Source organism: Populus trichocarpa, chromosome 12 (genome assembly GCF_000002775.5).
Source record: "Populus trichocarpa isolate Nisqually-1 chromosome 12, P.trichocarpa_v4.1, whole genome shotgun sequence".
Lineage (NCBI taxonomy): Eukaryota > Viridiplantae > Streptophyta > Magnoliopsida > Malpighiales > Salicaceae > Populus > Populus trichocarpa.
Window position 1 is genome coordinate 13,264,836 of NC_037296.2, and position 14,314 is coordinate 13,279,149.

A 14,314-nucleotide genomic window follows, 5' to 3' on the forward strand; every position below is an offset into this window, starting at 1 on the left:
CTGAGCGCTTCTGCCTCCTGTGATTTTTCTAACCTCCTTTGACTATATATTTATATATATATTTTGTGGGGACCCAAAAATGGGTTACAACAAATTTTTTGATTTATTTGAGCCTTGATTTCTTCTTTTCATTTATAGTGATTATTTCCTTAACATTATGTTACTCAATAAACAGAAAAACATTATCTTTATCCCTATTCTAAAAGAATTTAATTTCAATATCCTATATTTTTAATTATTATAAATCATAATTCATTATGGAGCATGTATCTTGAGGTAAGTAGACATTTTAGAAATAAAAGAGAAAAATGTAATAAGCAGCCAAAATCTTAAGGTTGTAAAAAAGAGCATACGATGTTAAAATTTAGTATTATAATGATTTTGCAACAAGAAAATACTGTACGGAAAAGAATATTATTCTAGCAAAGTAAATTAAATCTGGTGCTAGATGGTGAACAGAAGTACAAAAATTTAAAATTAATTCTATTTTTTTTATATATATATAGAGACACACAGAAGTTTTGAAAAAAATGTCCTTCTTCCTAGTTTGGCCAATGGAGAAACAGCTATCTTTGGCTATGTTAAAAAAAGAAAGAAAGAAAGAAAAAGGAAAGAAGAAGGAGAAGATGCTATTCTATCGTATTGCTTCATATATATCAAGTGGTTGTGAGGTAACCAGCAATTTAAAATAGAGGGAATTATGCGAAGAGCTCTCTTAATCCCAAATATTCTAAGTCTCTCTTGCTAGTGATCAGCCTATAAATTCCAATCTTATTCCACGAAATATTCCACCAGAAAAAAGAAAGATGGGTTCCATTGCAGCTATTCAGTGTGCCCTTACAGCAATTCTTCTTGTTTCCACCACCGTTAGTTCTGATGATAAAAGTCCGATACCTGCCGATCCATCGAGCCTAAACACATGGTTTCAAGACAATGTCAAGCCCCTGGCAGACCGTAAGGGCACCATAGACCCTGCCCTCGAAGCGGCCGAGGCCAAACCAAGAACCATCAAGGTTCGACAAGATGGAAGTGGAGAATTCAAAACCTTGAAGGATGCCATTAACAGCATTCCAACAGGGAACACAGAACGAGTGATTGTGGATATTGGACCTGGAGAGTACATTGAAAAACTCAAAATCGAACGTAGCAAACCTTTTGTTACATTCTTGGGATCGCCTAGTAACAAGCCAACCTTGTCATTTGACGGCACGGCAAAAGAATATGGAACTGTTTACAGTGCTACCTTGGAAGCTGAGGCTGATTACTTTGTGGCTGCTAATATCATTTTTAAGGTGTGTACATGTTTCATAAAATATTATCAATAATTTCCATTTCTTTTCACTACTTCACATCGCCCTGCTGGAGTTTGAATGTTAATGATGAAGGGAACTTAAGGCCATCTTGATCATCATAGAGCAGGCAAATTCCCACGTCTTAAAATTAAAATGTATTTTCGCATCTCACTGATTCTTTTCTTTTTTGAGGTTATTTTATGTTGCTTTTTCTTTTCTATGGAATTGTTGGGACAGAATTCTGCGCCGAGGCCAAATGGGGAATTGAAAGGAGAACAAGCAGTTGCTCTGAGGATTTCTGGGGACAAGTCTGCTTTCTATAACTGCAGATTAATTGGATTTCAAGACACATTGTGTGATGACAAGGGACGGCATCTCTTCAAGGATTGTTATATTGAAGGCACCGTTGATTACATTTTTGGAAGCGGAAAGTCCTTGTATTTGGTAACCCTTAAAAAATTAACTCTCCGAATTAAATTCTTTTTAAAACTTGATTGTGTTACTGTAGATGGATAATAGTTATTAAACCAAGACTCGCCTACCCGGGGGGTCTTCATTTGATTTTGAATAGCCTAGAGAGTTGACCCGGTTAAACCTGAGTGAGTCGATGAGTCAACCAATGACCCGATCAACATCTTTTTTATTCAAAAAAGCACGGTTTTTATTTTTTTACAAGATAAAATTGTCAAAACAATTTTTTTTTTCATGAAAATACCAATAGAACTGGTCAACTCGTCGATCCACATATTGACGAGCTCAACCCGTTGACCCGGGCTCTTGTTTTGTTTGGGTTCACTTTTGAACTGCCTGGAGACTTGACATGGTTAAGTTCGAGTGACTCGGTTGGTCAACCTGTGAGCCGGTCAACATTCTTTTATTTTTGTTCAAAATAACATCGTTAGTTTTTTTAAAAAAAACTTGTCAAAAACAATTTAGTTTCTTTGAAAAAACTAAATAGACCGTGTCAACTCATCAATTCATGGACTGACCCTCCTAACTCGTATCCCGGGTCATGGACCGCTATGGTATGGATAGCAATTGACGTACATACATGTGGTGTAATATATTGAATATCCAACTAAATGCAGGGAACAGAGTTACATGTGATTGGTGATGAAAATGGGAATTTCATCACTGCCCATGCAAGAAACAGCGAGGCAGAAGATACTGGATTTTCGTTCGTGCATTGTAAAGTAGATGGCACTGGCGCCAAGGGGGCGTATTTGGGACGAGCATGGCAGGCAAGGCCACGAGTGGTCTTCTCATACACTACCATGAGCAGTGTTGTTAATCCTGAGGGATGGTCCAATAATTTCCACCCTGAACGAGACCAGTATGTATTTGATCCATCTTCTATTTATAATTATCTTAAGATCGTGTTTACTCTGTGTTTTAAGATACGAAAAGGATAATCATGTTTGGTTAATTTCAAGCTTGTTTGTTATAAAAAAAATCAAAAGGGTTTTTATTATTTTTAATGAACTGGACCCCTAATTATTTAGATGAAATCAAGTTTACATTTTTTGAGAGTGGAATCATTAAATTTTAGGGATTGAATGTTTTATTAATATATACGAGCCATTGCTTTCAGGACTGCTTTATTTGGAGAATACAAGTGCGAGGGGGAAGGAGCTAACCCCGCAGGCCGCGCTAAAGCGACCAAGCAGCTAACACCTGATCAAGCAGCTCCCTTCATTTCTCTTGGCTTCATTGAAGGTTCCAAATGGCTGCTTCATCCTCCAAATTAATTTTGGATGTAAATCAAAAATCATTATCCTTAGGCATATAGAAATAGAGATGCTGAGTAATTGTTAACCATATATAGAGCAGTAAAATCCATATTGTGGAAAAATAAATCAATATGCAGAGAAACCAAATGAAGGAAATTGGATTCTTACAAATACCATATATATATATCGACAAGAAGTAAGGCCAGGCTTGAAGACTAAATCGACTACAACAGCAACGTTGAGGTGGCTAACATGATCGCGCGCCTGAGCAGACATGAAAAATTGGAAGGCTGAGTCTCCCAAATGGAAGACTCGAATCTGTAACTTTTTTATTTGATGACAGGCGAGATATCGAATGTGTAACTTTGCTAGCAATTTGACCAAGTCTTTAATGGTTAGAGCCACAATTTTCTTAATACTATAAAAAAAACTTGTTATCATAATTTTATCTGCTTCGAAATCAGTCCATGCCCTTAACTGTTTAGAAAATTCAATTAACCCATTAAACAACACGCCATGTTCTTTAAGAACATAAATAGATGCTCCTTTTAGACCAAAATTGTATCAAGAAAACAAAGCAAACAAAGGCATGCATATATATAAAACAACCTACCTAACCCTGAGAGGCTCAACTGCATATATATAAAACAAAGCAAACAAAGGCTCAACTGCTCAGATCCTGAGTTTGCTTCCCAGAGATCACCTGTTCGAGTCCCATAAATTTTAGGACCACTGGAGGCTTATATTATCATTAACTTCAAGGCATGTGAGATTAGTTGAGCGCGCAAGCTAACCTTGACACCCACGTTAATCTAAAAAAACATCCTACCTTGAACATTTTGCATGGTAGCATGGCCATGAAACTACAACGCAAAATCAAAAGGGAAACTAATGCCCTGTTTATTTTCGCGTTTAAAAAACGCTTTTGAAAAAATTTAAAATTTTTTTATTTTTTTCTTTACTTCAAATTAATATTCTGTCATTAATTATATATTTTGAAGTTGATTCTAAGGTTGAATGCCATAGCTGTATATATTGTAACAGTAGCATAACTTTAGCCTCACAATTTACATGCTTCCTAAATTTGCCTCTCAATTACTTTGTATATAACATACAACTTCTATCAATAAAGAGTGTGGAAAAACCTTCATCGAAATCATGGCAATATTTACTTCTCTACAAAAACATGTGAAAACAACTCTAATTGTGCGTATTTTCCAAAACAAATGATTTGGTTGTCTAAGTTCTTATGATAAATTATCAAAAACAAGATAAAGATATTGAAGAATAACTTGCGACATATATTGTGCGTATTTTCTAAAGCAATGAGAGATATGGATTGTACGCAAGCAGAACTTGTGGAGTTTCATGTGGCCCTTAGAAATCTCAACAAATTTGTGGTAGTTAATTCTTATTGATCGAACCATTATTTTTCAGGCCTGGTTTTTTTATCTAATAGAGGAAGTAATACAGCAGATGCAAAGACAGGAAAGGAAATTTGATGAACTCGCAGTGCAACTGAGTTGTTTTTTCCATTTCCCTAAAGGTTTCGGTTTTGAGCCTACAAGTATATCCAAAAAAAGCTGTTCACTGCTTTCTGAAATATTAAGGACGATTATCCTTTTTCTCACCTAGGCTTGGCCAAAAAACTACTTCAAGACAGCTGATTGGTAATTATGATCAGTATACCATGAAGCTTAGGTTAGATTGCATGATTATATACATTTAACATCATTCTTGGAGTGATAGAAATCTTATATTTTCAATGCTGAAACTCCACGCTTACATATGATCTTTTTGCTGTGCTTGTAGCAGGGATGATAATATCATATCTCATTTACATTTGACATTTTAGATATGGATTCCAGGCTGGTTCAATTCATAGATTCTTATGATCCATTATTGCAATACCTAGAGATAACACCAGATTGATTCGGGTGAGCTGTAAACTGTGCAAAATGGAGATGAAGAGTCTAACTTATTTCAAGAGAAAACACCAGATTGATTATGTTTTCCATCCTATATGTACCATGATGATGATGGTGATAATGATGATGATTATTATTTATTCAATTCGGTAAATCAATACATATTAATGAAGAACATTTATATGAAAGTTGACAAATTGCCAAGCATAAAATTAAAATCTGTCGACCTCTGATAAACCTGACAGTTGATTCCTAAATCTGTGTTTTATAATCTATATGTTGTGCTTGGGATAAATCTTGACTGGAAGGCCCTTGTTTGGGAAGGGCATGGGGTCACGTACGACTATCTCGTCTTCAACCATTGCAGTCCATTTGTAGTTTGTTATCAGATGATGAATTATCAACAACACTTCGGTTCGAGCAAATTCGGCACCAGGGCAAACTCTCGGCCCTGCTCCGAAAGGAATATAGGTGTATGGAGGAACTGATGACTTTGAGTTCGTGTCGAATCGTGATGGATTGAACTTTACTGGGTCTTCAAAAACTTTATTGTCCAAATGTGTGCTAGTAGTTCTTAAAACTAAGCTTCAGACGCAATGCCATTGCTAATATATAAAGAATAGGGTTATCGCCATACCTGCCATCCTTTGGGGATATCATAGCCGTTGAAAGTGGTGTCTCTCCAAGCATGCCTGAAGTTATATATATATATATATATATATATAATCATAGTTAAAATATCTAACCCGGTCCAAGATCTAAGATCTAAGTTGTAGATTGAACGAGTTAAAAAAAACTATGATTTGTTTTTTAATAAAAAAACCCCTAGAACAATGTCAAGTACCTGAAAAAAGTTTGTTTTGTAAAAAAAATAAAAATTGGTTCAGAATAAACCGACTTCAATTGTATTTCAAGTTGACAAGTCACTGGATTGAATTAGTAAGCCAATTATTTATTATCTATCACGTTCGCCAAACTAATATTACCTTGAGTTAGGTTGATCACCAAACCCAAGTATTTTGGATCTGATATGTTCGTCAGACTAGATTAACCTTTTGAAATAGTATTTATTATTTACAATAGAACCTGCCCTTGAAACTGTCGAGGCTAAACCAAGAACGGTTAGACAAAATGGAAGTGGTGATTACAAAACCTTGACCGGTGCCATTAAAAGTATTACATCGGGGAATACTCGAAGTGTAATCATCGATATTGGTACCGGAGTCTACAATGAAAAAATCAAAATTGAGAAAGATAAGTGATGGGGTTATAAGAATCACAGGGTATGTTTTATGGTGAATTTTTCCTTGAAATTCCCTTACATCCTTTATGGTGAATTCAATGACCTCCACTTCGAGACTATACAGGCTTTTCCTTGGGCAAATCTTTCTTTGAGGGAATGTCAACTCTTCTGGAATAGATACCTGCACAAAGTCCCCTAGAGATGATGATGGGGGACCCTCCGAAGATCAAGTCAATACCAGGAATATTTGTGTGAAGAATGACATTAATGGAGATATTAAAGAGCTTATATGAATGTATAGAAAAGAGGTTGAGGAAGAAGATCTAAAGGCGAGAAGAAGAGAACTCTCCCTTTCCTCCCCTTTTTCCCTTCTTTTATGTCACCTGATTTTTTCATTGCCTCATGCAACGTGAGAGGGGTAGAAAAGTAATGTTGTATGAGTAAGATAATATTATCTTACTGATTGTACCATCACATCTAATTAATATAAATATGGACGGCTTGTTCGTATTTAATGGGATTATGATGGGCCTCATGATTATTAATTCAGGCTCATGGTATGTGTAAAATGACCCTTCAGCTTCACACCCGATCTGAGGAATGTTGGGCTCAATTCAGGCTCAGGGCCCAGGAGAAAATGGGTCTAGCTTGTGGCTGCACCCAAAAATAATCAGGCGCGGTCGCGTCCAGGCCCAACGCGGAGTTGAGCGTTGATGCGTCCACGACCAACACGGGGTTGGGCGTGGCTGCGTCCAAGCCCAATGTGGGGTTGGGCTTGGTCGCGTCCAAGTCCAACACGGGGTTGGGCGTGGAGGCGTCCAAGTCCAACACGGGGTTGGGCGTGGACATGCCCAGACCCAACACGGGGTTGGGCTTGGTCGCGTCCAGACCCAACCATCCCCAACGTTGTCTCTTAAATGGGGTTGATTTGAGAAACCATGACCCATCAATAAGCCTTTCATTACGTTTAAAGGATCGGCTAGTAACATGCCAACCTTGACATTTACGGCTAGGGTATATGGAACTGTTTATTGTGCCACCTGCAAGTTGATTCTACTTATTTTGTAGCTTCTAATATCATTAGTAAGGTAAGAATTACTCAGAACAATGGTGCTATAACCTTGACATTAATTACTTTTTTCTTTTATTTAAGGTTAATGTTTTTGTTACGTTATAAATATTTTCTATTATTTGTTCTCATGGAATTGTTGGATTAGAATTCTGCTCCAATTAAGGCGGAGTGGGAGATTGAAAGAAGATCAGGCCGTTGCTTTGAGAAGCGGTGGGGACAAGGCTGCTTTCTACAATTGCAGACTGATTGGATTTCAAGACACCTTATGTGATGACAAGGGACGGCATTTTTTCAAGAATTGTTACATTGAAGGCACTGTTGATTTCATATCCGGAAGTGGGAAGTCCTTGTATTTGGTAACCTCCAAAATTAACTCTTATAAGCATTTAAATTCTTGAACATTTAAAGCTGGCGTGAAATTTATTAATGCAGGGAACGAAGAAAAAGGTGCTAGCAGACCAAGGATTAGCCGTGATAACTGCGCAAGCAAGACACAAGGAAGATGATACTGGATTTTCTTTTGTGCATTGCAAAGTAAACGGAATTGGGAAAGACCTCCGGTGATGTTTGCTTACACAGAGATGAGTAGTGTGGTCGATCCTGTTGGATGGTCCGATAATCTCCACCCTGAACGAGACCGGTAATGGATTGATCTTGATTTCTTTTATATCAATTTGATTTCATAATTACTTAAGGTTTTTTTTTTTAATATCTCTCCTCAATTCATTTTTCAAAAAAAATTCATCATTTGAAAATTGATAAGGTCTATTAATAAATTTTAATGGTTAAATTTTTTTTGTAAACTGAATTGGGAAACTCTTTTGCCTAGGATTAGATTGTTCTTTTTTTTTTTTTTTGTTAATAGTCGAAATTTTATTAAAAAAAAAAAGCTACAAAGATAATAGCCTAACTTACATCAGATGAACAAGTAGAGGAAAGGAAAGCACAAAACTGATGCATGAAACAAGGGAGAGCAACAAAAGGGGAAACAAACAAATCATAAGAAACCAACTCCTCCCGACTAAACATTCTATATATTAAGCTCTAAAGAGTTGGAATCAAGCCTCAGCCATAAAGCAATACTTTGGCGCACCATGGAGAAACAGATTTGAAGGTTAGGGGGAGCGTCATTGAAAATAACATCATTTCGGTGAAGCCAAAGATTCCAAACAACGCATGAGAAAAGAAGCTGCCATGAGAGATTCTGCCACTTGCCTTTAACCATAGAAGACCATTGGTAGCACATATCATCAACAGATTTTGGAAAAACACTGCAAAAGCCCCGATTAGAAAGCAGTTTCATCCATATATTCCAAGTGAAGTGGCAGTGAATGAAGAGGTGACTTGAAGATTCCAAGCTTTTATTGCAGAAAGCGCATCTTGACTCCTGAAGGGTTAGGTAGTCATGCTGAAATAGAAAATCTCTTGTGGTTACTTTGTCTTGGACAAGAAGCCAAAGGAAAAGTTGCACTTTTGGTGGGGTTAGTTTTATCCAAACAGAAGATTGGAATGGTTTGGCACCACCGTAGAGCAGTTGGTCCATCATTTTGGAGCAAGATTTTACACTGAAGAGGCCATCGCTGTTGAGGGTCCATATTTTCTTATCCATCTTGTGGCAGAACATTGGCTTGGATTCCAGCAAGGATGATAAAAGTGATAGTTGTTCTTGTTCAAAATGAAATAGAGGTCTGCGCCATTGTAAGGACCAGAGCCAGATTCCATTGCTCCATCTACCCATGTCAGCCACCAAAGCAGATTTAGAGGAAGACAAAAGATATAGCCTAGGGAAGGCTGTTTTGAGAGGGTAGTCACCAATCCAGTTGTCTAGCCAAAAGGATGTTAAACTACCATTCCCCACCATGAATTTGCAATGATTCGTGAAGACGTGGTGAACGTCAGTTTGAACAATGGACATAATATCCTTCCAGATCTTGGAGGGTTGGTTGTAGAAAATTGGGATCCCATTCTCATAAGTTGGATTGTACATTGAAGAGATAATCATTTTCCATAAACTTGTACCTGGGGAAGAGAGTCTCCAAATCCATTTTAGCAGCATGGCTCTGTTTTTTTATATAAGGGAGCCTACACCGAGGCCTCCTTGTTTCTTATCGCGCATCACTAGTCTCCATTGGATCTTGCAGAAGGATCTTTGCTTGGTACATCCACACCACAAGAAACGTCTTTGGATGGATGAAAGAAGTCTGCCTACCCCTTTTGGCATCTTGAATACAGACATAAAATATATAGGCAAGGAATTAAGGACACTTTTAATGAGACATAGACGACCAGCCATGCTTAGGATTAGATTGTTCTTAATCTAAGTATTAATCGATCTCACTAATTTTTTATGGATTAAGTAAATCTATGTGAGGTCATACATGGTAGGTAATTGGTAAGAAAAACTAGCAACTATGTATGGAAAATATGGTTAATAAGGAGCCGCCGCCGCCGTGCATGGCTTTCCATGTCTTATTTGGCAATTGCATTCAAGTCCAAGCCACTCTAAAAGTTTCCAATCTAAGTGCAAGTAATTAATTTTTGACAATGAAATAACATCTAAGAATTAAATTTGTGACTTTTTTTGACTTGGATATTGATGAAATATTCAAATTCGAAAGGACATGAAAAAATTTGGACTAAATTAGCACTATTCATTTTAAAAATGGCTCCATGAAATAGTTTGTCGAGGAATGTTAAATAATTAACTTTAGTGAGTGGTGAACTCTCCCTTACAATACTCTAACCCTAGTGGCCGTGTTAAATTCAGCAAGCAGCTGACCCCTCAGCAAGTGAACCCTTTAATTTCTCTTGCATATATTTAGGGTTCCAAATGGCTGCTTCCTTCTCGAAATAAGGTGGAAAATTGTTCATTATTCTAATTATTAGAGCATAGAGGACATATAATAATATATAGGAAGCTAATTGAGTAGCGAGTCTCACACATGTAAGGGGTTAAGCAGAAGAAAGAATGGATTGATTCTCTTTTGATGTACGGTTTTCCCATCAATGATAAAAGCTTTAGACGCTGTTTTAGACGCTGTTTGTTTGCAAGAAAATAGTTTTTTTTTAAGTGAATTTCAGAAAAGTGAATTATTTTCTGATGTTTGGTAGTGTAATGGAAAATAAGTTGAAAAACATCTTCCATTATTTGGTTATGTCATCAAAAATGAGTTAGAAAATAACTTATTAATGTTTTATTTTTTTCAAATTTATTAAAATAATGAGGAACAAATCTTACAAATTAAAAAGTTGAATGTGAATGAAATTGAAAAAAAATACAATTTCATAAATTATCTCAAATAAAATAAGTAATAATCAAAATAATAAAGATCAAATCTAACAAATAAAAAAATTAAAAGATGAAGAAATTAAAATAATAATAATTATCATTTCATAAATTATTTCAAATAAAATAAGTAACAATCAAAAGAATGAGGACCAAATTTGATAGATAAAAAATTTCAATTAAAAAATGACAAGGAAAAAGCAAATAACAATTATAAAAATGAGGATCAAAGTTAATATAAAAATCAAATTCTAAGGGATAAAATTGAAAAACAAATATTCAAAACAAACTATATATAGCAATCAAAAGTTTGAGGACCAAATTTGATATAATCAGCAAATAATATGACATTTCTAAATTTTTCACAACTTTCGAAAAGTGTTTTCCGCTCAGAATAAAAGGAAAACACTTTACTGAAAACCAAGCCAAATTTTTCTTGACCAACTTTTATAATGACAAACAAACATAGGAAAGTTTGGAAAAAGGTTTCCAGGAAACCACTTTCCGTAAAATAAATGAGGCCTTAGTATATAATGTATTATGTTTCGATTTGTAACATGATTTTTAAATAATATATGTTTAGATGTATTGAGATATTAAAAGAGCATGTTCTTATTTTATATGTGTAGAAATTTAGAATAAAAAGGAATGCTATCTTTTAATAATTTGATATATATTTTACATATAACTCATGTAGAGTTTTATATATATATATAACAAATTATACAAGATGCCCGATCATCTCCTTTAATTAGGTAATTTAAATAAATTTTTTGATTTATTTGAGCCTTGATTTCTTCTTTTCATTTATAGTGATTATTTCCTTAACATTATGTTACTCAATAAACAGAAAAACATTATCTTTATCCCTATTCTAAAAGAATTTAATTTCAATATCCTATATTTTTAATTATTATAAATCATAATTCATTATGGAGCATGTATCTTGAGGTAAGTAGACATTTTAGAAATAAAAGAGAAAAATGTAATAAGCAGCCAAAATCTTAAGGTTGTAAAAAAGAGCATACGATGTTAAAATTTAGTATTATAATGATTTTGCAACAAGAAAATACTGTACGGAAAAGAATATTATTCTAGCAAAGTAAATTAAATCTGGTGCTAGATGGTGAACAGAAGTACAAAAATTTAAAATTAATTCTATTTTTTTTTTTATATATATAGAGACACACAGAAGTTTTGAAAAAAATGTCCTTCTTCCTAGTTTGGCCAATGGAGAAACAGCTATCTTTGGCTATGTTAAAAAAAGAAAGAAAGAAAGAAAAAGGAAAGAAGAAGGAGAAGATGCTATTCTATCGTATTGCTTCATATATATCAAGTGGTTGTGAGGTAACCAGCAATTTAAAATAGAGGGAATTATGCGAAGAGCTCTCTTAATCCCAAATATTCTAAGTCTCTCTTGCTAGTGATCAGCCTATAAATTCCAATCTTATTCCACGAAATATTCCACCAGAAAAAAGAAAGATGGGTTCCATTGCAGCTATTCAGTGTGCCCTTACAGCAATTCTTCTTGTTTCCACCACCGTTAGTTCTGATGATAAAAGTCCGATACCTGCCGATCCATCGAGCCTAAACACATGGTTTCAAGACAATGTCAAGCCCCTGGCAGACCGTAAGGGCACCATAGACCCTGCCCTCGAAGCGGCCGAGGCCAAACCAAGAACCATCAAGGTTCGACAAGATGGAAGTGGAGAATTCAAAACCTTGAAGGATGCCATTAACAGCATTCCAACAGGGAACACAGAACGAGTGATTGTGGATATTGGACCTGGAGAGTACATTGAAAAACTCAAAATCGAACGTAGCAAACCTTTTGTTACATTCTTGGGATCGCCTAGTAACAAGCCAACCTTGTCATTTGACGGCACGGCAAAAGAATATGGAACTGTTTACAGTGCTACCTTGGAAGCTGAGGCTGATTACTTTGTGGCTGCTAATATCATTTTTAAGGTGTGTACATGTTTCATAAAATATTATCAATAATTTCCATTTCTTTTCACTACTTCACATCGCCCTGCTGGAGTTTGAATGTTAATGATGAAGGGAACTTAAGGCCATCTTGATCATCATAGAGCAGGCAAATTCCCACGTCTTAAAATTAAAATGTATTTTCGCATCTCACTGATTCTTTTCTTTTTTTGAGGTTATTTTATGTTGCTTTTTCTTTTCTATGGAATTGTTGGGACAGAATTCTGCGCCGAGGCCAAATGGGGAATTGAAAGGAGAACAAGCAGTTGCTCTGAGGATTTCTGGGGACAAGTCTGCTTTCTATAACTGCAGATTAATTGGATTTCAAGACACATTGTGTGATGACAAGGGACGGCATCTCTTCAAGGATTGTTATATTGAAGGCACCGTTGATTACATTTTTGGAAGCGGAAAGTCCTTGTATTTGGTAACCCTTAAAAAATTAACTCTCCGAATTAAATTCTTTTTAAAACTTGATTGTGTTACTGTTTTTTTAAAAAAACTTGTTAAAAACAATTTAGTTTCTTTAAAAAAACTAAATAGACCATGTCAACTCATCAATCCATGAACTGACCCTCCTAACTCGTATCCCGGATCATGTACCGCTATGGTATGGATAGCAAATGACGTACATACATTTGGTGTAATATATTGAATATCCAACTAAATGCAGGGAACAGAGTTACATGTGATTGGTGATGAAAATGGGAATTTCATCACTGCCCATGCAAGAAACAGCGAGGCAGAAGATACTGGATTTTCGTTCGTGCATTGTAAAGTAGATGGCACTGGCGCCAAGGGGGCGTATTTGGGACGAGCATGGCAGGCAAGGCCACGAGTGGTCTTCTCATACACTACCATGAGCAGTGTTGTTAATCCTGAGGGATGGTCCAATAATTTCCACCCTGAACGAGACCAGTATGTATTTGATCCATCTTCTATTTATAATTATCTTAAGATCGTGTTTACTCTGTGTTTTAAGATACGAAAAGGATAATCATGTTTGGTTAATTTCAAGCTTGTTTGTTATAAAAAAAATCAAAAGGGTTATTATTATTTTTAATGAACTGGACCCCTAATTAATTAGATGAAATCAAGTTTACATTTTTTGAGAGTGGAATCATTAAATTTTAGGGATTGAATGTTTTATTAATATATACGAGCCATTGCTTTCAGGACTGCTTTATTTGGAGAATACAAGTGCGAGGGGGAAGGAGCTAACCCCGCAGGCCGCGCTAAAGCGACCAAGCAGCTAACACCTGATCAAGCAGCTCCCTTCATTTCTCTTGGCTTCATTGAAGGTTCCAAATGGCTGCTTCATCCTCCAAATTAATTTTGGATGTAAATCAAAAATCATTATCCTTAGGCATATAGAAATAGAGATGCTGAATAATTGTTAACCATATATAGAGCAGTAAAATCCATCTTGTGGAAAAATAAATCAATATGCAGAGAAACCAAATGAAGGAAATTGGATTCTCTCGTGTTCATGTTCTTACAAATACCATATATATATATTAATCGACAAGAAGGAAGGCCAGGCTTGAAGACTAAATCGACTACAACAGCAACGTTGAGGTGGCTAACATGATCGCCTGAGCAGACATGAAAAATTGGAAGGCTGAGTCTCCCAAATGGAAGACTCGAATCTGTAACTTTTTTATTTGATGACAGGCGAGATATCGAATGTGTAACTTTGCTAGCAATTTGACCAAGTCTTTAATGGTTAGAGCCACAATTTTCTTAATACTATAAAAAAAACTTGTTATCATAATTT

General features: G+C 35.7%; 6 protein-coding genes and 1 pseudogene across 7 annotated transcripts in view; 6 read left to right on the plus strand and 1 right to left on the minus strand.

Annotated features, from left to right (window-relative positions):
• The window catches only part of LOC7484363 (pectinesterase PPME1), an 87,377-nt gene extending 73,066 nt beyond the window's left edge, over positions 1-14,311 (plus strand). The window contains exon 5 of the transcript XR_008056955.1: positions 14,116-14,311. The gene's annotated coding sequence lies outside the window, so the exon portion shown is untranslated. The remainder of the gene's footprint in view (positions 1-14,115) is intronic.
• LOC127904088 (pectinesterase PPME1-like) overlaps positions 1-14,311 on the plus strand; it is a 51,022-nt gene extending 36,711 nt beyond the window's left edge. The window contains exon 5 of the transcript XR_008056954.1: positions 14,116-14,311. The gene's annotated coding sequence lies outside the window, so the exon portion shown is untranslated. The remainder of the gene's footprint in view (positions 1-14,115) is intronic.
• Positions 1-14,311, plus strand: part of LOC127904087 (pectinesterase PPME1-like) — a 40,194-nt gene extending 25,883 nt beyond the window's left edge. The window contains exon 5 of the transcript XR_008056952.1: positions 14,116-14,311. The gene's annotated coding sequence lies outside the window, so the exon portion shown is untranslated. The remainder of the gene's footprint in view (positions 1-14,115) is intronic.
• LOC7484361 (pectinesterase PPME1) lies at positions 779-14,311 on the plus strand. 2 transcript variants are annotated; one of them, XR_008056953.1, is made up of 5 exons: positions 779-1,292; positions 1,530-1,736; positions 2,381-2,625; positions 2,884-3,265; positions 14,116-14,311. XR_008056953.1 is itself a non-coding variant. In XM_052445937.1 (4 exons), the coding sequence occupies exons 1-4, from the start codon at positions 807-809 to the stop codon at positions 3,038-3,040; spliced, it is 1,095 nt and encodes a 364-aa protein (XP_052301897.1). In that variant the 5' UTR covers positions 779-806; the 3' UTR covers positions 3,041-3,465. The 2 variants fall into 2 exon arrangements, 1 of the variants encoding a protein (XP_052301897.1); XM_052445937.1 differs by lacking the exon at positions 14,116-14,311 and having other exon boundaries at positions 2,884-3,465.
• Positions 4,348-7,959, plus strand: LOC18103939 (putative pectinesterase 63; annotated as a pseudogene).
• LOC127904076 (uncharacterized) lies at positions 8,296-9,267 on the minus strand. Its single transcript, XM_052445829.1, has one exon. The coding sequence runs from the start codon at positions 9,265-9,267 to the stop codon at positions 8,296-8,298; it is 972 nt and encodes a 323-aa protein (XP_052301789.1).
• On the plus strand, positions 12,008-14,311 carry LOC112323596 (pectinesterase PPME1). Its single transcript, XM_024582346.2, has 4 exons — positions 12,008-12,519; positions 12,758-12,964; positions 13,211-13,455; positions 13,714-14,311. The coding sequence occupies exons 1-4, from the start codon at positions 12,034-12,036 to the stop codon at positions 13,868-13,870; spliced, it is 1,095 nt and encodes a 364-aa protein (XP_024438114.1). The 5' UTR covers positions 12,008-12,033; the 3' UTR covers positions 13,871-14,311.
• Positions 14,312-14,314: the final 3 nt, after the last annotated feature.

Excerpts from the sequence above, each read along its gene's own strand:
- LOC7484361 (XM_052445937.1), top strand. The coding sequence starts at position 807 with ATGGGTTCCATTGCAGCTATTCAGTGTGCCCTTACAGCAATTCTTCTT. Across the intron at positions 1,293-1,529 it reads CTGCTAATATCATTTTTAAG|AATTCTGCGCCGAGGCCAAA; the intron begins GTGTGTACATGT and ends TTGTTGGGACAG. Across the intron at positions 2,626-2,883 it reads TTCCACCCTGAACGAGACCA|GACTGCTTTATTTGGAGAAT; the intron begins GTATGTATTTGA and ends CATTGCTTTCAG.
- LOC127904076 (XM_052445829.1), bottom strand. The coding sequence starts at position 9,267 with ATGATTATCTCTTCAATGTACAATCCAACTTATGAGAATGGGATCCCA.
- LOC112323596 (XM_024582346.2), top strand. The coding sequence starts at position 12,034 with ATGGGTTCCATTGCAGCTATTCAGTGTGCCCTTACAGCAATTCTTCTT. Across the intron at positions 12,965-13,210 it reads GCGGAAAGTCCTTGTATTTG|GGAACAGAGTTACATGTGAT; the intron begins GTAACCCTTAAA and ends AACTAAATGCAG. Across the intron at positions 13,456-13,713 it reads TTCCACCCTGAACGAGACCA|GACTGCTTTATTTGGAGAAT; the intron begins GTATGTATTTGA and ends CATTGCTTTCAG.